Source organism: Bufo bufo, chromosome 2 (assembly GCF_905171765.1).
Source record: "Bufo bufo chromosome 2, aBufBuf1.1, whole genome shotgun sequence".
NCBI classification, from domain to species: Eukaryota; Metazoa; Chordata; class Amphibia; order Anura; family Bufonidae; genus Bufo; species Bufo bufo.
In genome coordinates this window covers 259,032,586-259,057,156 of record NC_053390.1, presented here as the reverse complement: position 1 = coordinate 259,057,156, position 24,571 = coordinate 259,032,586, and the positions used below count along the sequence as shown (strand labels likewise).

The 24,571-nt window shown below is 44.0% G+C and overlaps 1 protein-coding gene across 2 annotated transcripts in view; it reads right to left on the bottom strand.

Moving 5' to 3' along the window:
• Positions 1 to 887: 887 nt before the first annotated feature.
• The window catches only part of GCN1 (GCN1 activator of EIF2AK4), an 80,658-nt gene continuing 56,974 nt past the window's right edge, over positions 888 to 24,571 (bottom strand). The window contains exons 34-58 of one of the 2 annotated variants that reach the window (XM_040416515.1): positions 24,262 to 24,508; positions 24,052 to 24,173; positions 22,594 to 22,708; positions 22,242 to 22,421; positions 21,907 to 22,127; positions 21,496 to 21,564; positions 20,935 to 21,073; positions 20,487 to 20,683; positions 20,235 to 20,377; positions 20,036 to 20,153; positions 19,712 to 19,927; positions 19,039 to 19,203; positions 18,759 to 18,920; positions 18,564 to 18,656; positions 18,326 to 18,469; positions 17,635 to 17,904; positions 17,444 to 17,557; positions 17,128 to 17,358; positions 9,691 to 9,884; positions 9,267 to 9,381; positions 9,077 to 9,173; positions 7,083 to 7,231; positions 6,873 to 6,980; positions 4,648 to 4,866; positions 888 to 1,389 (exon numbers count right to left, since the gene is read on the bottom strand). In XM_040416515.1, coding sequence (XP_040272449.1) covers positions 1,264 to 1,389; positions 4,648 to 4,866; positions 6,873 to 6,980; positions 7,083 to 7,231; positions 9,077 to 9,173; positions 9,267 to 9,381; positions 9,691 to 9,884; positions 17,128 to 17,358; positions 17,444 to 17,557; positions 17,635 to 17,904; positions 18,326 to 18,469; positions 18,564 to 18,656; positions 18,759 to 18,920; positions 19,039 to 19,203; positions 19,712 to 19,927; positions 20,036 to 20,153; positions 20,235 to 20,377; positions 20,487 to 20,683; positions 20,935 to 21,073; positions 21,496 to 21,564; positions 21,907 to 22,127; positions 22,242 to 22,421; positions 22,594 to 22,708; positions 24,052 to 24,173; positions 24,262 to 24,508 — 3,954 coding nt within the window. In that variant the 3' untranslated portion in view covers positions 888 to 1,263. Of the gene's footprint in view, positions 1,390 to 4,647; positions 4,867 to 6,872; positions 6,981 to 7,082; positions 7,232 to 9,076; positions 9,174 to 9,266; positions 9,382 to 9,690; positions 9,885 to 17,127; positions 17,361 to 17,443; positions 17,558 to 17,634; positions 17,905 to 18,325; positions 18,470 to 18,563; positions 18,657 to 18,758; positions 18,921 to 19,038; positions 19,204 to 19,711; positions 19,928 to 20,035; positions 20,154 to 20,234; positions 20,378 to 20,486; positions 20,684 to 20,934; positions 21,074 to 21,495; positions 21,565 to 21,906; positions 22,128 to 22,241; positions 22,422 to 22,593; positions 22,709 to 24,051; positions 24,174 to 24,261; positions 24,509 to 24,571 lie in introns of those variants that run through there. The other variant, XM_040416516.1, reaches the window with a different exon arrangement.

Genomic DNA, 24,571 nt, shown 5'->3' with positions numbered 1-24,571 from the left:
ATGCATCCGAATGTATCAAATGAAATGGAAGGGTTTTATTAAGGTTTTGAGATCCTGTGCCGGATCTCAAAACCTGAAGGAACACAATGGGGCCACATTTTATTGTTCATGTTATGCCCCCAAGAGTTCAGTTCAAAAGGACTGTGGGGCACTAAAAACATGACCATATTTTCGCTGTTTCCAGATCAAATTCATAGGAGGGAATTTATCATGAGTTAAATTTTTGAGGTTAGTTTTTCAGTGTTCCCATAATTTGCAAAAAATTAAGCAAACATGGCACACTGATCGATACATTTGGCACATCTTTAAAGGGATTCTGTCACCACTTTTTACCCTATAGAGATGCGGACATGCACGGCTAGATCGCCGCTAGCATGTCCGCAATATACCTGTCCCATATCGGAGTGGTTTTATTGAGTGTAAAAATGTATTTTATATATATGTAAATCAGCCTGGTAAGGAGAGCGAGATTACGGCGATCTGACTTTGTGAGCAAGGAGGAGATTCCTGGATACAGGCGGTGCTGGGCTCCTTCACAGGGGGCCGTGGCTGGACTCCAGAACAGTTAGTACAGCCCCTTGGGCTCCTTCACAGGGGGCGTGGCTGGGCTCCAGAAAAGTTAGTACAGCCCCTTGGGCTCCTTCACAGGGGCGTGGCTGGGCTCCAGAACGGTTAGAGCAGCCCCTGGGGCTCCTTACTAGGCTGATTTACATATATATAAAACCACTCAGAGATATGGGACAGGTATATTGTGGACATGCTAGCAGCGATCTAGCCGTGCATGTCCGCATCTCTAGAGTAAAAAGAGGTGACAGAATCCCTTTAAACAGAGAATATATGCAACTGCCCTATTGGGATAAATCTGCACTTTTTTTTTTAACAATTTGTGTTTGGGACATTTCCTACCGGCATTCTGGTGCAAATAAAATGATAAATTCCCCCCCGGTCTCTGAATCTATCTAGATATGGACAATTAGGGTCTCCCTGCCAGGGCATGTGGTCCAGCGTTCATGACAATCTCCATCTCACTCACAAAAGTCCATTGCTATATTTTGCCATGGCCAATACCAATTTTCTTAGAACACATTATGTTTCATGACAGATTTTAAGTGTATTTTAACAACTCTTTGAAGGGATTACAAGATAACAGCAATTTAAACTTCATTTAGTTCATTGGGGAGCCAATAGTTTCTGTGCACTACATAATCAGTGCATTTAATATCAAGTAGATGTTCAGAGCTGAAGTGCTGATGCAGCCAATATTCACGTTAGGATTGTTTCATCTATCTGTTCAGTGGAGTCAGGCTGCGCTGCAAGCTTCTTCAGAGATCTCCGGTTGCTTTCATTCAGCATCTCTAAGCTAGCAGTGTCCAGTATCTTTGTTATATCCTGGGGGGAAAAAACACATCAATAAATATATCTGTTGTGTACATACAGAGCTCAGTTTAAGGGTACATTTACACGACTGTACATATTTTGCAGTCCACTTTTCTAGAAGCAGTGCTTGGCAGGAGGGGGTTTACTACAACTTATGCCAGAAATTGGCGTAAGTTATAGCCGACGTCTACGTCATCCCATAGCGGATGCAGACTTCAGTTTCTGGCATACAAACTGCCAGGAGCATCTTAATCTGAAGCACAGGGATCAAGACTGGTGTATGGGAAAGCCAGTCTTGATAAATGTCCCTCAGTGAGGAATTTGGCACTTCTTCTGGCTCTCTGATCTAGGTTTAAGATGCCTTACATTTAGAATTTATTAAAGGTGTCCTCCGGCACTGAACTTAGGACAGGTCATCAATATCAGATCGGTGGTGGTGCTGGTGGAAGCGGCTTTGTTGTAGCTCTGATACAGTAAACAGGCAGAACTACAGTGTAGTGGCCAGGGCTGGTTGCTGCATCACTGCTTCCATTCAATAGAATGTGATCATTTCAGCAGCAGGGAAACCAAAAGAAGATGTACTGCACATGTGCCGACTATGAAATCTAGAGCATGCGCAGGATTACAGGAGCTCAATTACGATGCCTGGTCTAGTCAGTCAATGGAAGGGGACGTGCTAAAGTTGGGAAAGCAGAAGAGCTGAGGCACACCGAGGTGCTGGTGCTAGTGCCTGCCCCTCAGGGCACTGATGCGCTATTTGGCATATTGATGCAAACTAACATCTCATTAACAGCAGACAGATTTTAGCAAGAAAGATATCTGTTTAATCAGCAGGATCAAACCCACCAAGCAGTCTGCCGGAACTAATTGGGTTGGACCTGCTGACCAGTCCTCTTTAAGGCTACTTTCACACTCGCGTTTTGTGCGGATCCGTCATGGATGGATCCATTCAGATAATACAACCGTCTGCATCTGTTCAGAACGGATCTGTTTGTATTATCTGTAACATAGCCAAGACGGATCAGTCTTGAACACTATTGAAAGTCAATGGAGGACGGATCAGTTTTCTATTGTGCCAGATTGTGTCATAGAAAATGGATCCGTCCCTATTGACTTACATTGTGTGTCAGAACAGATCCGTTTGGCTCAGTTTTGTCAGACGGACACCGAAACGCTGCAAGCTGCGTTTTGGTGTCGACCTCCAAAGCACAATGGAGACGGAACGGAGGCAAACTGATGCATTCTGAGCGGATCCTTTTCCATTCAGAAAGCATTAGGACAAAACTGATCCGTTTTGGACCGCTTGTGAGAGCCCTGAACGGATCTCCCAAACGGAAAGCAGCCTAAACTGTACCTCTCATTATATGCTGAAATTAAATGTTGTATATAGTTTAATGGAACTTTTTAAGACAATTAAAGGGGTTTTCTCATCTCAGACAATAGGGGCATATCGCTAGGATATGCCCCCATTGTCTTATAGGTGCAGGTCCTACCGCTGGGACCTGCACCTATATCGAGAACAGAGCCCCGAAAGTGAAGGAGAGCGCACTGCCACCCTCCATTCATTTATATGGTGCCGCCGAAAAAAGCCGAGCGGGATTAGCGCTTGGTGGTGGATGGACCCTGGGAAATCTGGGGTCCTCCAGCCACATCGCTCCCCGCTCCGTTCTCAATATAGGTGCGGGTGCCAGCAATATGCCCAATTGTCTAAGATGGGAATACCCCTTTAATACATTCCCTAAATTGATTTCCTAACTTACTCCTGGCCAGATTTATACCGCATAATCATCTTGAATAGATGTTGAATGTGCTATTGCTGCCTCAGGGCGTTCAGCAGCAATCACAACCAAGCAGCATCAATGGCATGCTCAGTGATGAGCAGGTGTTGTACGTTACCGTGGCAGCCAATCAATGCCCTCCGACTGCTGAGGACAGTGATTGGTTGCAGCAGTCATGTGCTGAATACCGGCACATCACCTCTGCAATTTGTAAATAGGCAGCAGGAGGACCGGACCAACACCACAGAGAACAGCGCTGGAGAAAGGAGCGAGTATAACATCAACTTTTTTAGACTATTGGAGAACTTCTTTGAGATTTTTATTTATCTCAGAAATCCCCTTTAACCCTTTTCTAATATTCAACATGTATCACGGCACAGGAGGAAGGGAGATAACAACTGGTGTTGTACTATTGGAGCACATTGATCGGGCAGGCCCAGGAGCTTGTGAAAACGACACTATGCCTGGCCCTATCAAAGTGGAGATGGTGAGGCAGCTGCAGAGAAAGAGGAGCCTCTAGGTGTAATGGCAATGCCCCCGTTGCTCCTAGAGGCTCATTTGCATATATATATTTTTCTTTTTAGCAATGGACACACATATAAACATGAGACCAACAAAAATGCCTTCAGCTGCCAAGCGCACATACAACAGGTTAGACGGTTTCATAGGTACAAATCAGCTGACAGATGCTCTTTAAAAGCAAAGAAATTCAAATTTAGAAAACTTCAGGAGGATAACTGTGTGTGCTTATACACGGATACGGTTTGTTTCTTGGCTTTCAAAACTTACAACATAGTTATAGAATGTATTGACAACTTTAAACGCTTAAAGGGATTGTCTAAAACTTTTTGAAGTGATGGAATATCCTCAGGATAGGACATCTCTAGCCAATTGGCAGGGTCCAACACCCTGCCCCTCTGCTGATCAGCTGTGCTGTGTAGCCCTGTCACCGGAGCTACAGAACATCGTAAACATTGTAGTGGACGGCACTCCAGTACTGGTGTGGTGTACTGGTGCCACTGACTTCAGTGTGGGTAGCACAGCAGTGACAAGTGAGGTCCACTATAATGTTGATGGTGCTGTGCAGTTCCAGCGCCACACAGAACAGCTGATCGGTGTGTGCAGGGTGCCGGACCCCGACTGATCAGCTAGTGATAGGCCCATCCTAAGCATAGACCATCACTTAGAAAAGGCTGGACAACTCTTAAACATTTTCTAGATTATCAGATGGTCATAGAATCATATATAAGATCATTTGTAATTGTAAATAGGTTTCTGGAAGAAATCCCTAAAAATATTATATATATATATATATATATAAAAATAAAAAACAAAACAAAAAATAAAAACTTCAAAAACATCACCAGACAGAATATCTATTTGGTTACATCTGGTTATATTATACATTATATTACAGCTGTGGAAGAAAATACTGAGGTCAGGTAAACCTTTAAACAGCAGAATCCAAGTAACCCTTCGAGTGGATACATACCTGAAAGATGTTGTTGCCTAGTCTCATCTTCAAAAGGTTGACTATGGCCTGGTCACTGTATGCCCGCACACTTGTGTTTTTGTCTTTTGTGTTGTCTAGTAGCACTTTGAGAATTGGCTTAATAGTTTGAGGGTCTAGTGGAGGCAAGTGGTCTTTGTTTGCCCACCAGATCATCTTTTCTGCTATCAACTTAATATCGCTTGACGGATTCTGGAGACACTGTAGGGAAAAATATAAAACCGACAGTAATTCAGTCAGTTAAGTATCAAATAAGAAATGGGCTTAGTGCTCCAAAATTATGCAAATTGAGGAATAGGGTCTGTAATAAATATATGAAACAACGAAACCAAAAACTTCCTTTCATTACTCCTGTTATGCAGTAAACTGACAGCAGTGGTCCTCTGGGCTATCCAGGAACATATTAGATTTCTAAGGCCGGATTCAGATGTATTATTGTCCATGCTGCAGCAGTAACACATTGACCATTTGTAAAACAAAGTGAGGTCCATATGTCCGTGTAGGACATGAAATTGGAGCCCACTGAAGACAATTGTCTCTGATGGTCTCTGGTCCATGTCCAGTGAGACGACACGGACTAGATTAGCGCATGCCCCGAGTTTCTCCAAATGGAGCAGAACAATGCATGCCCTGAATAGCTGTGCACGGACCGCACCCTTGTAAACTGCACTAATGACTTGTAGGGGGTCTGAGTGCCGTCTGTTGTGCACATGGACAGAAAATACACCTGTCTGAATCATGACTTCCAGTAATAGAGAAAGGAATTCTAGAAAGTGGATTCTGTTTGGTTGCTATGAAGTCCTCAGATTCTGAGGTGAAACGGAGGAACAGACCATTGCTTACTGGGCTATGCAACAAAGAGTAGCACGGTCTGACAGCAAGCAATCGGTGATTCTCTCATACAATATTGCTCAGGTGTCAGTTTAAGAAAAGAAGGTGTACATCCTTGAAGACCACTACTTTAACCCTTTATGGACATCTTTCAGATGAGCATTTTCAGAGACAAATATATACTCAAAATCTGGAAAACTGAAGTAACTTCTAAATGTCCAGACTAGAGGTGAGTGAATCTATCAGATCGGTGGGGGAGCATACCACTGGGACCACCACCAATTATGAGAATGGGGCCCCCGTACCCCCTGAAGGCCCCTTGTAGCTCCCATAAAATAACCAGAGCGGTCAGTCGCTCCATTCATTTCTATGGGAGTTCTGGATATAGCCGAGCGCTCTACTTGGCGACAGGTGAAGAAGCCCTACTGATGAGATGAAATTATTTGCTCATCTCTAGTCCAGACCTTTTACTATAACAAATTTAATCATTCCCTTAAAAATCCCCTTTTAAAAAATGTTGAATATCTTGCATACAGTAAAAGCTTTACACAATTGAAGACAATAAGAAAATATTAAATGATTTCCCGGGAGCCAGCAGGTCCAGCAAAACCCACTTGAATTAAAATTAAAGTTTTTTTTTCTGAGAGACTATAATGATTAGCAATCCTCTGGATTAGCTGATTGGTGGGGCTCCCAAACCCAGGATCCCGCTGATCAGTTGCTTGAGAAGGCACCAGCGCCTGCAGTAGTGCAGCGGCCATCTCTCTGCTTATCAAGCACAGCGCCGTATATTGTACAGCAGCTGTGCTTGGTATCGCAGCTCAGCCCCATTCACTTCATCAGTTACATGGCCTAGATCATGCTGCGAGAAGGCTGCAACGCAACTGCCGGTGCCCTCTCGAACAGCTGGCTGGCATGTCGGACCCCCACCGATCCAAAGGATAAGTCACCAGTATAAAAGTCTTGAAAAACCCCTTCAACACCACTGTAGGAAAAAATTTGTAATACACTTACTGTTCTGAAAATATGTTGATTTGGGGACCAGGTCCGGGACCTGGTCATGTTATGCGCTTCTTATAAAAATACAGCTTCCATTTGCATGCGCTGAAGAAAGGAATATTTCTAGCCCAGAAGCAGAAATAATGTCCCATTGATAGCCCAGCTGGAAACCTGGTAAAGAACATGATGCCAGTCGAAGCTGGGTTTTCAGAAGAGGAGCGCCACTTGACCAGGTTTCGGAAAGGCTGATCCATGCAACTTTGGAACAGTAAGTATATTACAAACTTTCTCCTACATGGGGTGTTATATGCGATTAAGGTGGGTATCCCCTTTAAGTGTGATAAGTATTTATATGGACAGTTTCTTCTTATACGTACCTTTACTAACAAGGTTACCAGTTTAGCGGGAAGGTTTCCATTTTCAGCCTCAATGTAATATTTTATAAGATAACCAATTCCTCGTATTCCACTTACAGCAATAGGAATCTACAAGAAACAAAAATGATCATCATATCTTTGAGATGTGCACTTGCTTCTATGTTTCTAGCAGCACAGACTACAATCAAATATTAGAAATATTTTTCTTACCCTATCGGCTGTTGCGTTGCTGTGGACCGTAGACTCAACGTTACTGCTGAATTTTGGTGTGCATAATTTTCTTGCTGCAACGTTTATGGCCACAGAAAGAGCCATGCTTCGCCCATGCCTAACCATCCAGTCAATTCCAGTAAAATCAGCTGTATATAGAAAGAGAACCTCGTCTTTACTACAGAATTTCATTGTAGCTACAAACCGCAGACAAGTGAAGAGTTCCATACATAATTGTTTTATCCATTTAACCCCTGATGTGATATACAGCATTTAGCTACTGCTCTCCACAGCAGTCTGTATATTGAGGGAGGGAGCACAAAACTGATGTAGTCGCTATTAGAGAAATGATCTTAAAAGGGGTTGTCTCAAGTCAGCTAATTGTGATTGCCCATATTGCCTCCTTTGTTGGCCTGATTCATTTTTCCATCGCATTATACACTGCTCATATCCTGGGGTTACGACCACCGCTGCAGTGCGGATACGAGGTGGCTGGGACAGGAGCTGCTGCACGTGCGTGCCTATATGCACTCCCACGGTCCCAGGGACAGGAGAGACTGGAGATTTTTCCTATAGTGTTCAAGCATGGCCACCGATTCATAACCCCTAGAAATGAGCAGTGTATAATAGGGATCGACCGATTATCAGTTTGGCCGATATTATCGGCCGATATTGAGGATTTTGAACGTTATCGGTATCGGCATCTATTTTGCCGATATACCGATAACGTTTTGGGAACACAGAACGCGCTGCTCTCAGCGCTCTCTGTGTTCCCTCAGCAGCACAGGGGAGAAGGAAGCAGTGTCTCCTCCCCCTGTGATGCTGCTGCCGCCAATGACAGGAGAGAAGAGAAGAGGAGGGGAGGGGCTGTGGCCGCTGCGCCACCAATGAAGAGGAGTCTCTCATTAATTCATATACAGGAGGCGGGAGCTGGCTGCAGAATCACATAGCCGGCTCCCGACCTCTATGAGCGGTAGCTGCGATCCGCGGTAGTTAACTCCTCAGGTGCCGCGGATCGCAGCCACCGCTTATAGAGGTCGGGAGCCGGCTATGTGATTCTGCAGCCAGCTCCCGCCTCCTGTATATGAATGATTGAGAGACTTATCTTCATTGGTGGCGCAGTGCGCCCCCCCAAGCCCCCCAGTATTAATCATTGGTGGCGCAGTGCGCCCCCCACCCCAATCCCGGCCAATAGTAAAAACATTGGTGGCGCAGTGCGCCCCCCCCCCACCCCCACCCAGTATTACTCATTGGTGGCAGTGGCCACAGGATCCCCTCTCCTCTCCTCCTCCGATCGGAGCCCCAGCAGTGTAATCCTGGGGCTCCGATCGGTTACCATGGCAGCCAGGACGCTACTGAAGCCCTGGCTGCCATGGTAAGCTCCACGCTGCTGTGCGCACAGAGCACAGAGCAGCAGGGACAGTGTGAGCTCCTATTCACCCTGATAGAGATCTATCAGGGGGAATAAGACAAGGGTTCTAGTCCCTAAGGGGGCTAAAAGTTAGTAAAAAAAAAAAACACAAAAATATTAAGTATAAATGAAAAAGATTTATAAAAAAAAATACACATTAACAATAAACAAAAAAATACACATTAACAATAAACATATTAATTTTCAGCAGATTTGTGTAGGAATTTTTTTTTTTCTCAAAAATGAAAATTCCCAGAATATCGGTATAAATTATCGGCTATCGGCCTGAAAGTTCACAAATTATCTGTATCGGCCCTAAAAAAATCAATATCGGTCGATCCCTAGTGTATAATGTGATGGAAAAAATAAATCAAGCCAGCAAAGGAAGCAATATGGACAATCACAATACGTTGCTAAGCGCTTTGCATTAACTTTCTTTACATGATAAATGCCATTTGTTGATGTGACAACCACTTTAACAACAAGCAGGGAAAAATTGTACACAGATTTAAAGCTCAGTTTAGATTATACTGCTACGGTACTACATGTGAACATTACAATTATGATGGAAAGGTCTACAAACCCAGAAGGTGCTGCTGCAGAAGTGCAGAAAGTTCTTCTTCTGGAAGATACGCACTAATTTCTCCAAGGCAGCCAGCAGATGCCATGCGTGTAGCATCCTGACAAAGAAAAAATGACAATAGATAACTTTGTAGTCCCTAAATTCTATAATAATACCACAACTATGCATACATTTAAAATAACTACTCTACCTCATCATGTCCCAACATTCCGATTAACATAGTCACATAGTTTTTCCGTATTGCTGCATCCATTTTTGCTCCAGCTCCTTGGATAATGAAACGTACAGCTTGAAGCATGGTCTCTCTGAAAACAACACATCTAGTTTAATACATATACAAAGCTATGACCCCATTTTTTCATGTACACTACTGTAAAGACACCAGGATCTAAATACAAAAACCTAAAGGCCCTTTTAAGCATGCTTCAAGAATCGAGTACTGCTGATCACCTGACAAATACATCTCCTATGCCGCACATAAAATCCTAGTTGCTGCGTGTAAATGCAGCTAATGAGTGGACAATGATTGGGAACGAACGTTCATAGGAATAATCACTGCCCATGTAAAAGGGCATTTACATGCATCAGGTGGACACCAACTGTCAAATAGTTACCTTACACCAGAATCTTCACATAAACGAATGATGTTCAGCAGTTCTGTGAAGAGAGGGTCAACCTTTGTATGGATAACAATAAGTTTGCCCAGGGCGTCTGCTGCCTTGAGCCGTACAGCACGATTTGAGTCTTGTAGAGCTTTGGTAAAAGTGGTTTGCAGTTGTGGCAAGAAAGGTTTTAATGCAATGCCAACCTAAGAAAAGGAAAAAGAAAAAAGAAAAAAAATTATATATTATATTATAATATAATATATATATATATATATATATATATAAATAAAAAAGAGTGGCGGCACCGTCCAAAAATTAACAGATGGGTGCAAAAAGCTCAATTGGGGATGAACCAACCCCATAGAGAGTCCAAGAAAACGGGCAGCACTCCAGTTTTCTTGGAATATATTATAATATACACTCACCTAAAGAATTATTAGGAACACCATAGTAATACGGTTTTGGACCCCCTTTTGCCTTCAGAACTGCCTTAAAGGGGTTATCCCACTTAGCAGTTTCATACTTACCTGCTGCCACCGCGCGTTCACTTCCTGGATTCTGGCTGGGGGCGGGCTTCATCTTGATTGAAGTCTTCTCCCGGCCGGGACGCGCGCTGGACTGAACGCGCACGCTGCCGCGCATGCGCAATGTGACTTATTTCTGGCCAGTATAGTACAGAGCCGGCGTGCGCGTTCGCAGCTCTGTACTATTCTGGCCGGGAAGAAGTCACCGTCGCGCATGCGCGGCAGCGTGCGCGGCAGCGTGCGCGTTCAGGACAGCGAGTGGCCCGGCCGGGAGAAAAGAAGAAGTCTTCTGGGCAAGCGCGACCATCGGGATTTTGCGGAAGAGCGGTGGTCGTAACCAGGGGAGACCGAGTCACAACAATGAGGTAAGTGGGGATGAATTTTCTCCTAATCGGTAGGAATTTGTTAATAAAGTATATTTACAAAAATGATCACTGTCAAATCATTAACAGATTTAACAGTGATCATTATGATGGGATAACCCCTTTAATTCTACGTGGCATTGATTCAACAAGGTGCTGATAGCATTCTTTAGAAATGTTGGCCCATATTGATAGGATAGCATCTTGCAGTTGATGGAGATTTGAGGGATGCACATCGAGGGCACGAAGCTCCCGTTCCACCACATCCCAAAGATGCTCTATTGGGTTGAGATCTGGTGACTGTGGGGGCCATTTTAGTACAGTGAACTCATTGTCATGTTTAAGAAACCAATTTGAAATGATTCGAGCTTTGTGACATGGTGCATTATCCTGCTGGAAGTAGCCATCAGAGGATGGATACATGTTCTCATTCTGTTTACGCCAAATTCGGACTCATCAAAATCGAGACTCATCAGACCAGGCAACATTTTTCCAGTCTTCAACAGTCCAATTTTGGTGAGCTTGTGCAAATTGTAGCCTCTTTTTCCTATTTGTAGTGGAGATCAGTGGTACCCTGCTGTTGTAGCCCATCCGCCTCAAGGTTGTGCGTGTTGTGGCTTCACAAATGCTTTGCTGCATACCTCGGTTGTAACGAGTGGTTATTTCAGTCAACGTTGCTCTTCTATCAGCTTGAATCAGTCGGCCCATTCTCCTCTGACCTCTAGCATCCACAAGACATTTTTGCCCACAGGACTGCCGCATACTGGATGTTTTTCCCTTTTCACACCATTCTTTGTAAACTCTAGAAATGGTTGTGCGTGAAAATCCCAGTAACTGAGCAGATTGTGAAATACTCAGACCGGCCCGTCTGGCACCAACAACCATGCCACGCTCAAAATTGCTTAAATCACCTTTCTTTCCCATTCTGACATTCAGTTTGGAGTTCAGGAGATTGTCTTGACCAGGACCACCCCCCTAAATGCATTGAAGCAACTGCCATGTGATTGGTTGACTAGATAATTGCATTAATGAGAAATAGAACAGGTGTTCCTAATAATTCTTTAGGTGAGTATATATATATATATATATATATATATATATATATATATATATATATATATAGTGAAAATGTACCCATCTGAAAATTTTGTTTCCTGTAGTCCTTAGGCAGCACAAATACATATGGGTTTTATTCCCCTAGGTACAACCAGAAGAGACAGGTTAACAAGCGTAAAAAAAAAACTAAATTAAATCAACCAATCACTTGCTAGGTCAACCTATAAAACCCTGACCACAGTGATAACTCCTTGTATTACAATGAAATGTGCTGCCTAAGGACTACAGGAAATGAAAATTTCAGGTGGGAAAATTTTCACTTTCCTGGACGTCCTACGGCAGCACAAATACATATGGGATTTGAAAAGCAAAAAAATGTATTGGGGGGATATAGAAGATGCTAACTCCAGCACTGTTTAGCCAAAAGTAGAGCCCGCTACCTGCATCAGAACCAGTTAATAATGTTTCATGAAGGTGGAATTCGAGGAACAGGTTGCCGCCAAGCAGATCTGGTGAAGGAACAGCTGCACTAGCTCTGCCCATGAAGTTGCAGTTGATCTGCTTGAGTGCACCTTGATGTTAAGGCGACACTGAACTTCCTTCCATCTTTCTACAGTACTGTGTATCCATCTGGCAAGAGTGGCCTTGCTCGCTCTGTTACTCTTATTTGGACTATGATGCTGTACGAACAGATTCTCCGCTGATCTAAACTGTTCCGTCCTCTCTAGATAACACAAGATAGCTCGTCTTACATCTAACAGATGAAGTGATGCCTGTTAATCTCCAACAGGATCTGGACATCGCACCAGTAAGGTGATTTCTTGATTTACAATATTATTACTGGAAAGCTACCTTTGGAAGGGATCCAGGAATTGTTCAAAGAACCAGACAGTTACCCATGTCTCTGAGATATGGGTCCCGGATAGACAGAGCTTGGAGCTCACTTATTCTTCTGCCTGATGTTACGGCCACAAGAAAGAATGTCTTTAAAGTCATCAAGTGCAGAGATGCTTGCTGTAAAGGCTTAAATGGCGAGTTGGAGAGCATCAACAAAACAAGAGAAAGTTCCTAGGAAGGAAGCAGAGGATGAACCGCTGGATTAGCAATCTTTAGGGCTCTAAAAAAATGACTTTACCAGGCAGTTATTGGAGAATAATCCCTGCAGCTGAGTGTTTATGGCTGTAAACTGTAACTTCAGAATGTTGAATTTGAGGCCCTTACTGACACCCTCTTGCAAGAACTGAAGAATGGTGGTTATAGCTTTAGGATCCCAAGATCTACCTGGTACACCATGACTTGAAGATCTTCCAGATCTTCTAGTCTTCTGGAGGCTAGAATTGTGCTGATAACTTCAGAAGAGAGACCTAACCAATAAGGTTTGCCGCTGAGCCTCCAGGCCGTTAGATGGAGCATATCTTCAGATTAAGATAAAGGATTCCTCTTTGGGGTGTAGAAAATTGGGCCGCAGTGGGAGTTTCCAGAAGATCCCTCTTCACATCATCAATGTTAGAGAAAACCACGCTCTGCATGGCCAGAATGGGAGTACTGTTATTGTTTCTGTCTTTTCTTTCAATATTTTCCTCAGGACTTGGGGATTAGAGAAAGGAAACATATCAGTTTTCCCATTCAGCCGATAGATAGACCATCTACAGCCAATGCCTTCTTCTCCCGATGGAGAACAGAACTGTTGTAGCTTTGCATACTCCGTTGATGCCAAGGCATCTAAGTCTGGCATTTCCATCTTCTGGACAGATTGATTAAAGACCTCTGAGTTCAGACTACCTTCCCTGGGGGCTATTTGCATTACAATGACAGTAGGGGACTCCCAGTACCCTCCTGTTTGTTTATATTGAAGACAGTCGTAAGGGTGCCTGACTGAACTTGATCATGATTTCGCTGCAAGTGATGCTGAAAATGCTTTGCAGCTAAAGTTACTGCTCTTAACTTCATCTTTGAGGATAAGGGCTTGTTTGCGATGCTCTTTACCCAATGATTGTCAACATGGGCACCCTAACCCCATGTCCTTGGTGAGGAGAGACCAGGGCTGAGGAAACAGACAATGGCCTCTCTGGAGATGAGACGGAATCAACCACCACTGAAGGTCTTAATAGGTCGAGGAATGAATGGACACCATCTTGTCCAGGTCTTTGTGAGCACCATTTCATGATGCCAAGATGTTGCTCTGGAGGTTATCTCATGTGAGCTTTGGCTCATGGGACTGCATCGATTGATATAAGGAGCCGTAGCACTCTCATTGCTTTTCTGATGGACATCGTGTGGCCTGTGTGTGGCCGCTCACAGGAGTACATTTATAAACTAATCAGTAACTTTTACTTTAATCATTGCTGATCTCTTTACTTGGATACCTTACTCTGTCTTAGCTCCGATAACAGCAGGCAGTGCGGGCGGGCGGCGCTCACTCACTGACGTCACGCGCCTGCTCCTCCCACTAGGCAGCGCAGGCGCGTGACGTCAGTAAATGAGCGCCGCCCGCCCGCACTGCCTGCTGTTACCGGAGCTAAGACAGAGTAAGGTATCCAAGTAAAGAGATCAGCAATGATTAAAGTTACTGATTAGTTTATAAATTTACTCCTGTGAGCGTCGGGAAGGGGGATCTGTGGGTGGCACTGTTAAGGGGAGGGGGGGATCTGTGGATGGCACTGTTAAGGGGAGGGGGGGGATCTGTGGATGGCACTGTTTAGGGGAGGGGGGATCTGTGGATGGCACTGTTTAGGGGAGGGGGGATCAGTGGATGGCACTGTTTAGGGGAGGGGGGATCAGTGGATGGCACTGTTTAGGGGAGGGGGGATCTGTGGATGGCACTGTTTAGGGGAGGGGGGATCTGTGGATGGCACTGTTTAGGGGAGGGGGGATCTGTGGATGGCACTGTTTAGGGGAGGGGGGGATCTGTGGATGGCACTGTTTAGGGGAGGGGGGGATCTGTGGATGGCACTGTTTAGGGGAGGGGGGGATCTGTGGATGGCACTGTTTAGGGGAGGGGGGGGGATCTGTGGATGGCACTGTTTAGGGGAGGGGGGGATCTGTGGATGGCACTGTTTAGGGGAGGGGGGGATCTGTGGATGGCACTGTTTAGGGGAGGGGGGGATCTGTGGATGGCACTGTTTAGGGGAGGGGGGATCTGTGGATGGCATGGTTTAGGGGAGGGGGGATCTGTGGATGGCACTGTTTAGGGGAGGGGGGGATCTGTGGATGGCACTGTTTAGGGGAGGGGGGATCTGTGGATGGCACTGTTTAGGGGAGGGGGGATCTGTGGATGGCACTGTTTGGGGGAGGGGGGATCTGTGGATGGCACTGTTTGGGGGAGGGGGGATCTGTGGATGGCACTGTTTGGGGGAGGGGGGATCTGTGGATGGCACTGTTTGGGGGAGGGGGGATCTGTGGATGGCACTGTTTGGGGGAGGGGGGATCTGTGGATGGCACTGTTTAGGGGAGGGGGGATCTGTGGATGGCACTGTTTAGGGGAGGGGGGATCTGTGGATGGCACTGTTTAGGGGAGGGGGGATCTGTGGATGGCACTGTTTAGGGGAGGGGGGATCTGTGGATGGCACTGTTTAGGGGAGGGGGGATCTGTGGATGGCACTGTTTAGGGGAGGGGGATCTGTGGATGGCACTGTTTAGGGGAGGGGGGATCTGTGGATGGCACTGTTTAGGGGAGGGGGGATCTGTGGATGGCACTGTTTAGGGGAGGGGGGATCTGTGGATGGCACTGTTTAGGGGAGGGGGGATCTGTGGATGGCACTGTTTAGGGGAGGGGGGATCTGTGGATGGCACTGTTTAGGGGAGGTGGGATCTGTGGATGGCACTGTTTAGGGGAGGTGGGATCTGTGGATGGCACTGTTTAGGGAGGGGGATCTGTGGATGGCACTGTTTAGGGGAGGGGGATCTGTGGATGGCACTGTTTAGGGGAGGGGGATCTGTGGATGGCACTGTTTAGGGGAGGGGGATCTGTGGATGGCATTGTTTAGGGGAGGGGGATCTGTGGATGGCACTGTTTGGGGGGGGGGGGGATCTGTGGATGGCACATAGGAAGGGGTGGGGTTTAGAGAGAAAGGGGTTTGGCCTTGACAGGAAGGGGTGGGTCAAATTTATATTAGGGGGGTGCCCGAGTTTAGTTTCGCCTAGGGCAGCACAAAACCAAGATACACCACTGCACACGACCGTATGCGTTTTGCGGTCCGCAAAAAAAAACGGATGACGTCCATATGGCATCTGTTTTTTTGCGGATCCATTGTAACAATGCCTATCCTTGTCCGCAAAATGGACAAGAATATTTTTTTTTGTGGGGCTATGGAACGGAGCAACGGATGCAGATAGCACACGGAGTGCTGTCTGCATCTTTTGCGGCCCCATTGAAGTGAATGGGTCCGTACCCGAGCAAACAACGTTCGTGTGCATGTAGGCTAAGGAGTTAATGCTTCAGGTATAACTCTGCAAACAGAAATGCTGCCAGGAAGGAGTTTAAGCCTTCAGACCAGAAAGGGTTAACTATGCAAACAGCCATGGTTCTTGAGCATTTTAGACAGAAGTCTAATACTGACAGGAATTTAAACCTTCAGAGACAGGTAAGTGTCACCTCTGGAGACCATACTGGAGCCTGAGAACATTATGCAGCCGTATAATATTGACAGGACAGATCCTTCAATTCCAGCAGATAGACTCGGTAAGGAGGCAGATAACAGCACCTTGCAAAGGGTTAACCTCTGTGAAGTACCTGAAAGCTCCAGCAGACAGTCAGGACCGCAGGGCAATAAGACTTCAGATAAGCCATCACAGGCCGGCAAGCCATACTTACTCTGACAGGCAGAGGGTTGAGTGGTCTGGCAGAGCACACCTACAGTTTGAATCTCCCGGGAAGATTTACTGTACACTTCCTGTCACATGGCCGCTGGGCTTCCATGCCGGGCCTTCATGCCGGGCTTCCATGCATGCTCTATTAGTCCTGGCTCCCCACAGCCAAACAGCACATGAACCAGTATCCCTGCGCTTGCCGGGTAATGCCCGCTCTCAGTCTGGCATGTGCACAAACTAAGGCGCCTCATACTCCGAGGAGGAGGTTAGTGATAGCGCAGTGCGGCAAGGGACATGCCCTGTGTAAAAGATGTGCGGTGGATTACCACCCAGGGAAAGGCGCCATCTTAGTACACCTTTAAGCTGAGGGACAGAGAACTCTCCCTGTATACAGCTTGGCAAGTTCTATATCCCTCCAGGATACGACATCTGTCTCTTCTGAACCTAAGAGAAAGAAAAAATACAAGGAGGCTTCACTGGTGTCGGGGTTTTATGGGTGGACCTGGCAAGTGATTGGTTGATTAATTTAGTTTTTTTAATTAAGCTTGTTAACCTGTCTCTTTTGGTTGTACCTAGGGGAATAAAACCCATATGTATTTGTGCTGCTGTAGGACGTCACACATGCATACACACGCATATACACACACACACTCAAACGATTGTTAACAATTGGTATTTCTTATGGTAAATATTACTTTAGCTAGAAGAAGACTCAGGGTTTCCAAAAGAGCCACTTTTACGCTCCAGGTGAAACGATCTCCCAAAATACGGATTAAAGGTCCAGTGATTCCAATCACAGAAGGCTGCAAAGCTTGTGCAGATGTCAATTTAATAACCAAGCCCAATGCCTTGGTGGCCTCTTCTTTCTGATCTGGGTTCCCAGTAAGAACTCCTTCTCTTAGCACTGGCAGAATTGATGTTACACCCTAAAACAACACAAAGAAGTTTGAGATCTCATTTCAGAACACGTTGGTATTGGCTTTTGTTACAACCAGATGGCTATTCTTGTACCTTTTTTGGGATACAGAATCCAGGCACATTCTCTCCTTTAGCATCGTTTCCCACCATGCGAATATCTCTATAGAGGTCATCGATCAGTGACAACTGGCTTCCAGCATCTAATTTCTACAGAGAAAAGGAGTAACAGTAAAAATAACAGTCTGCTTTGCTACTCATACGCATAAAGAGGTTCTTCTACTCACTTTAGTTATAGCATTTAGCGCATCCCAGCTTTCATTCAGAACTACACTGTTAGTGTCATTAAACAACCGCATGAGTCCAGAAATCAAGCTCCTGAGATGTGCCGAGTAGTCCGCTTTGGTTTTTGCGCAGTAGATATTGAGTATAATAACAGCTGCTTGACGCATTCCAACATCAGAGCTGCGAGTGGCTTCCAGTAAATCATCAATTACGATCCTCTGACCCACATCATCTTCCACAGACAGGATGACAGCTTGACAGTTTGCCAGTTCCTATTTCACAATATAGTTATAAACAATAAGCAATAAAGATTGAAAAGAATTACAAATCTAACAAAATTACTAATCCTAAAACAAAAAAGGTATAAATGTCCGAAAGTATTTAAAAAAAAAAAAAAACACTCAAAAAAGCAATGTAGAAGTAAAGGTGCTCAGACATAAGAGTTGACTTATTTGTAGGGTAGTGCACCCAATGTCTGGATCCATCATTTCCATGGAAGATAAGCTGACAACTGAGGTGTTTGGCAGCAGCTTATAATCCTCTCCCCACTGAGAAGATATGCATCCTCAGGGCTGGGAGGACAGCTATCTAAGGTATATGGACACCTTGACAATGCCAGTAACAAGGCTCCCTGGGGCAAAGCCAAGGACAGTACTATCCACCTATGACAGCATAGCTGATCACCCTACTTACCACTTGCTGGTTCTCTTTTCCTAGTTGCGCTTTCAATGCTGACATGACAGCAGGAAGAATGACATTCAGATGCCTGGTCAAAGCATCACCTGCCACTGCTGAAAGGAACGCAAGCACACGAGTGTTCACTGGGGGACTTGTTAGCTACGAAAAGAAAAAGAAAAAACTGTAATAGGAGCCACCGAGGCAACATAAGCATGTTATCTGTCACTTATACCAAATGGTTTAAGCAACCCACCTTAGGAACAAGGTAGGGAAGTACAACACGACTCTTCACTGCCATAACCTGCTTAAGTCCATCCAAGGCAAAGTCTGACATTTCTTCATTTTCCTAAATTGGAGAAAATGCAATAATGTAAAAACATGGGGGGGGGGGGGGGGGAGGTTGTATGGGGCTGGGCTACATTGGCTAACTTATTTTCATTTGGTTTACCAATTGATCCAGTAAATATGGCAGAATGTCCTCCAGGGCTTGGTGACCAATGGTAGAGTGTAACTGCTCAAAAGTTTTGGCTGCAGCCTCTCTGACTTCTTCAAGGGGATCACATAATGCTTTTCTCACAGTTGGGAAAAGGGACTCCGAGAAAAAGAGCACCTGTAAGAAGTGGGAGAGTAAAACACTAAGGGTGCAAGGAAAGCCTAAGAAACTCACAGCCTCCATAATACACTAATAGTAACAATAAATCGCAGAAAATCTTTGTTCTGTAACTCACCGCATCCCTGCTTGTTGATTTCATTATCTCGCTTAAGCCTATACATACACCCTGCCTTTCATCACTCTTGTCAGATTTAAGACCATTTTCCAAAATTGGAATTATCTCTGGAAGTATTTTCTCCCCAAGTTTTCGGGCAAGGTCTCCAAGTGTTCTGGCTGCAATCTAAGACAGAAAAAAAATTCTTAATTCAGCACATCATATACATTATGCAGATTCTATTGTTAAAGGGGTTTTCGAGATTTTTGAATTCATGACCTATCCTCTGGATTCATCCTCAGTATCTGAGCCGTGGGGTCCAACAACCAGGAACTGCCGATCAGCTGCTTTAGAAGGCACCACCAATGACAGTGGCGCCACGGCCTTCTCTCTGCTCACCAAGCACAGTGCCACCCATTTGATAGCGGCTCTGCTTGGTATTGCCCCATTCACTTCTATGGGGCTGAGCTGTGCCTAGGACATGTGACCAATAAACGTGATGTCACGTGGCCTAGGCAAAGCTGTGAGAAGGCTGCGGTGCTACTGCAAGCACCACTGCCTTCTCAAACAACTGGTTGGTGGGGGTGCCTGCTGTCAGACTCCCACCGATCAGATACTGATGACCTAGTATAGGTCATAAGTTCAAAAATCTCCGAAAACCTTTTTAAGGACAGAGATCCTTAAAGGTGCTCACCGTTCTCTTGTCTGCACAAGTGCTGGCTAGAAATCCTAGCAGTAATGTGAAGAGAGTAGGCAGAATTTCTCTGAGTGTGCGTGGTGTGTTTGAAACAACAATCTTCCAAACGTGCAAAGAAGCCTGACGAACAACTAGCTGTGTATCTGAGCGTCCCATGTACAATCCGGCAAGGACGCGGTTTCTCCTTTCGCCTCCAAGGGCCGAAATGATTAGCTTAAAAAAAAAAAAAAGGCTTTAATTAGGAAGGGGACTGAAAATGTAATATAAAAACTTATCACTTAGGACACGGAAGTGCCATGGCATAAAACTACCTAAATTTACCTTTGTGGAGTGAGCTGTCCCAAAGTTGTCATCTTCAGAGGCAGTTTCTGTAGTCATTTTTCCAGTCACACCAGATATATGAAATAGAAGGTCACCGAGAAGTTGAACAGAGCTAAACCTGATGATGGAAAAGAACACAAGATATTCCAATCCCTATATGAGACCATATAAGATACAACTGCATTGTCTGATCATTTACCTTATTCTCCACAGATCATCAAACAGGCCCTGCTCCAACTGCGGCAGGAAGAGAGCGATAGCTGTCTCTGCATACATGCTGATTACTCTTTGACCCGCGCGCAGAGCTGTGTCACGTACAAACTCATTTTCATCAGCCAGGGCCTGCAATGAGAATTTTTAGCTTAGAAGAGACAAAGTGTCCCAACATTGTGTACATAGGCACACACATGCTCATTATGACGGCATGCTTACAACACAGGAGACATCTTACCTTTAGAATACAGGGTATGATGGGCCCAACGTATGGTGTGAATTTGTCACCAAAAGTAATAGGCAGATAAATAAACATCATAATATAACCATCTCGGACATGGGGAGCAATGTCTACTTTGCTGGCTGTCGATACAATTTCAGGCATCAGTTTGTCAAGTTTCTCAACACCTAAACCGGCCATCACTTCTGAAAGACCTGAAATACAGAGATAGCACTCTTTTTAACATTTAGCTTTTTTTAAATAATGAGCTCAACTTGAAATGAAATCACAATGATCATCTACAATATTAAGATACTACACTCACTAATGCTTTATTCACTAACATAAACGTTGCGTGCCGTCATTTGCTTTAGTTACCCTTTAAACTGATCACAATCATTTCACTATTAGAGTGCTTTTCATAGCCTTTTATATTATACACTTTATGGTATACCACAATTCTTACCTTGAGCTGCACCAGAACGATCCACCGAGCTGTAGTCAGATGCTAAAGTGTCCATCAGCCAAGGCAACAAATCCTGGAAGCAGGATTCCCCTGTTCCCTTCACCATTGCACCCAATGCCTTAGCAGCCACAGTTCGAACCTAAACAGTGGGAACACATTTAGTATCTGAATGGAAGAATTCATTTTTGCCCTTTTTGTTTCTACCACTTCTAAACTTCTAGCTTAGACAGAAGCTTCAACGCACACACACCTGTTAAGCAATATTCTGGAATATTCTGTGACCATTACTAAGGGTTAATAAATACTCTTTGATTATAAGAGAAGGTAAACTTGAGCCGAGCTAAGCGACTGTTTCTATACTTTATAGAGCTTTATATAATATAACTGCTGTATATGCCTTTTATAACTGCTATTATTCAGCAAATCATTTATTCACTTAGCCCCTGTTCAAGCCTACGCATTCCCGTATCCCAGAATCCACAGTAAAACAGTATCAGTAAAGTGTTTATGAATCTACCAAATCATTCTATAAAGAGAAATCAAGAGGACCATGGGACTTACTTCAGGAACAGGGTCGATCAAAGAAGCCTTAAGTCCAGGTACGACACTTGGGAGGTAAGGAGCCAGATCCTGAATGTAAGAAATTACATCAATGTCTATTGTGCATGACATAAATTATCATGACTATAACAAATATAAACAAGCTTTTTACAGATCAAACACCTCCATTTTCTGCGCATTGTTGAACACTTATAGGTAATAGATTTATAGTACACACAGGTCATGATGTAACCAGAAAAGTCAAATACTATGGAAACTAGACATGTTAGGAGATAGAGCTTTGCCCATACTAGTGTGCAATACATAAGATAAAGCTGGTGAGTATATTTCATACAAATTAAAAAGAAAAAAGAAAAAGAAATGTATTCCATTTTAGGCCACCATTTCTGATAACATGAAATACAATACTACCTTCTGATCAGTAAGCGAGTACATGTTTCCAATAATCTGGGCAGCCATTTTCCTAGTATCTGTAGAGCGATCCTGGAATGCCCGCTGGACTATGGGCATAATCAAGGCTAAAGAAGGAGCATCAATAAAATGTACAAATTTTGTATCAAGCAAGGTTTGCAGGCACTTCTGTGTCATTCTTGAGGGATCTGTAAGTGCATCCAACAATACTGGACAGATTGCTGAAACCGAAAAGATCACAGTTGTTAAAAATATGACAAAAAAAACAACTTCCCTTGAATTAATAAAATTTTCTTCATTAAAAAAAAATAAAAAAAATAAATCACTCCTCTCACCTAGAATTTCTGGGTTACGAACTACTGAGCCAATCTGGCGCAAGGCTTGTTGACCCGCTTTCTGCACCTTTACATGAGAATCTGTGAGTACTTCAGTAAGTTTGGGCACAATATTTGGAAGACAAGATGACAACTGCTTTGGAGCACAGTATGCCATTGCTCCTAATAACTCAATTGATCCTTAAAGCAAACAAGAGAAAAGAGCACCATCAGGACTAAACAGTTCAGCTCTCAATGATTCATGCATTTGACGTACAAAAATAACACAGTGATCAAAAGTGGCAGATGGTCATGGAAATCCCACAGATTTTGGCTCAGTCATAACTACCTAAAATGACAAGTATAAAATTACCAGCTTTGGTTCTCCAGGATTCTTCCTCAAGAGCCACCAGGAGTGACGGTAATACAAGCTTTACACCGTGGGCACTGAGATTACTCATCACTGCCTTAGCACATTCATCAGCAGCCTAAAATAAAATAAAATAATCAAATTTAAAGGGAATCTGTCACAATGAAATTCACTGCTAAATGTAGTAAATACAGGCCATGGTTGCTACCGACACTGGCATCTGAGGGGTTCCATGACCAGGACCGACGTTAATCTCTGATGCAGATCAATGCTGGCGGGTGCCTGCTGTATTAGGCTAGGTCTACACGACGACATTTGTCACGTGATAGGGCACAACTACACTGCAACATTTGTCGCGCAACAATTTTTATAATGGAAGTCTATGGTGTCGCACCGTGAGTCGCAGAAAAATCCATCGTGCAGTGCGACACCATGGACTACCATAATAAAAAATTTCGCAATTTTGGTGCGACAAATGTCGTCGTGTATACCTAGCCTTAAAAAGGGCTCTGATAATTTGCAATGACAGCCTGGGCCTTGTGAAGGTTTCCAGCTTTGTAATAGCGAGCTGCCTAAAAAACTGTGCCCGAGGCCTGACAGGCAGCCTGTCACAGACTGCAGTAGTATTCTATTGCAGGGTATGGGAAACACAATCAGAGAATTGTACGTACAAGTTCCCTAAAGGGACTAAAAGTTACTGTTCTAATAAATATAATTAAAAAAAAAAGTTTTTATAAATATAAAAGACAAAATTTAAATCGCCTCTCATTTTTACATATAAAAACAAACAAAAAATAAACATAATAATTGGTATTGGCGTATCTTAAAAAATGTCCAAACTATTAAAATATCAAAAGATTTTTCCTGTGCAGTGAATGTCGTAAAGGGGGGTGGGGGGAAGAAAATCAAAATTTTTTGTCATCTTTCCCCCCCCCACAAAAAAATGGAATACAAAGTGATCCAACGGACGTACATGTTCCAAAATGTACCAATAAAAACTACAGTTCGCCCTGCAGAAAAAAAACCCTGACAAAGCTCCGTCAATGGGAAAAAAACGTTATGATGATGCAAAGAAATGTAAAAGTAAAACATAAAAACTATACAAATTTGGCTGTCGTAATCGCACTGACCCACAGAATGAGGAAGTCATGTCATTGTGACTTTTAGTGAATAGTAAACGCTGTAATAACAAAAACCCTAAAAACAGGTGGAACTATAGGTATTTTTTTTTCACCTCACAAACAATTTTTTTCCATTTTCCAGGACATGATATGGTAAATGAAATGGTGCCATTAAAAAAAATTATAATATACAACTTGCCCAAATTTTAAACATTTGGCTTTTGCATGGTAGACATAATAAAAGCAAAAATGCGAAATAAAAAATTGGCCCGGTACTTCAGGGTTTAATAATGATACCAAACACAATATTTCACATATTCATGTGTCATAAAACACTTACCTCTCGCACATACTGGTTTCCATCACCAAAGCACAGCAGGAGATGAGGCAACACATGAACCACGTATGGCTCAAATAGTTTACCAAGCATATTGCAGAGCATCTCAAAGGCAAACAACGCCCCTGGGAAAGAAATTGCCAATATTTAAAACTTTTGCATTTCCATTTAGTCTTGTAAAAAAAAAAAAAAAAATTGGACATCATTTCCTACCCTCCCGACGCCGGAAATTCTTTTTATCTTGAATAGCCTCTGTTAGGGTGGTCATCATTTCCTGCTGCTTCAGGGAAAGAATACCTAATCCCTTTACTAGCCCCGCAAGACCATAAGCCGCACCTTTACGTTCTGCATATTTATCAGACTCTAGAAGAAGGGTCATAAGGTTCTGGATCATACTACCAGCGTCCTCCTTGATAGCTGGTACTAGAGGTGGCAGACAGCTGGCTACAGATTCCTGAACCTGTGAGAGGACATGACCAGGTCAAGACTATAACAGACCAAAAACCACATGATACTAAAATTG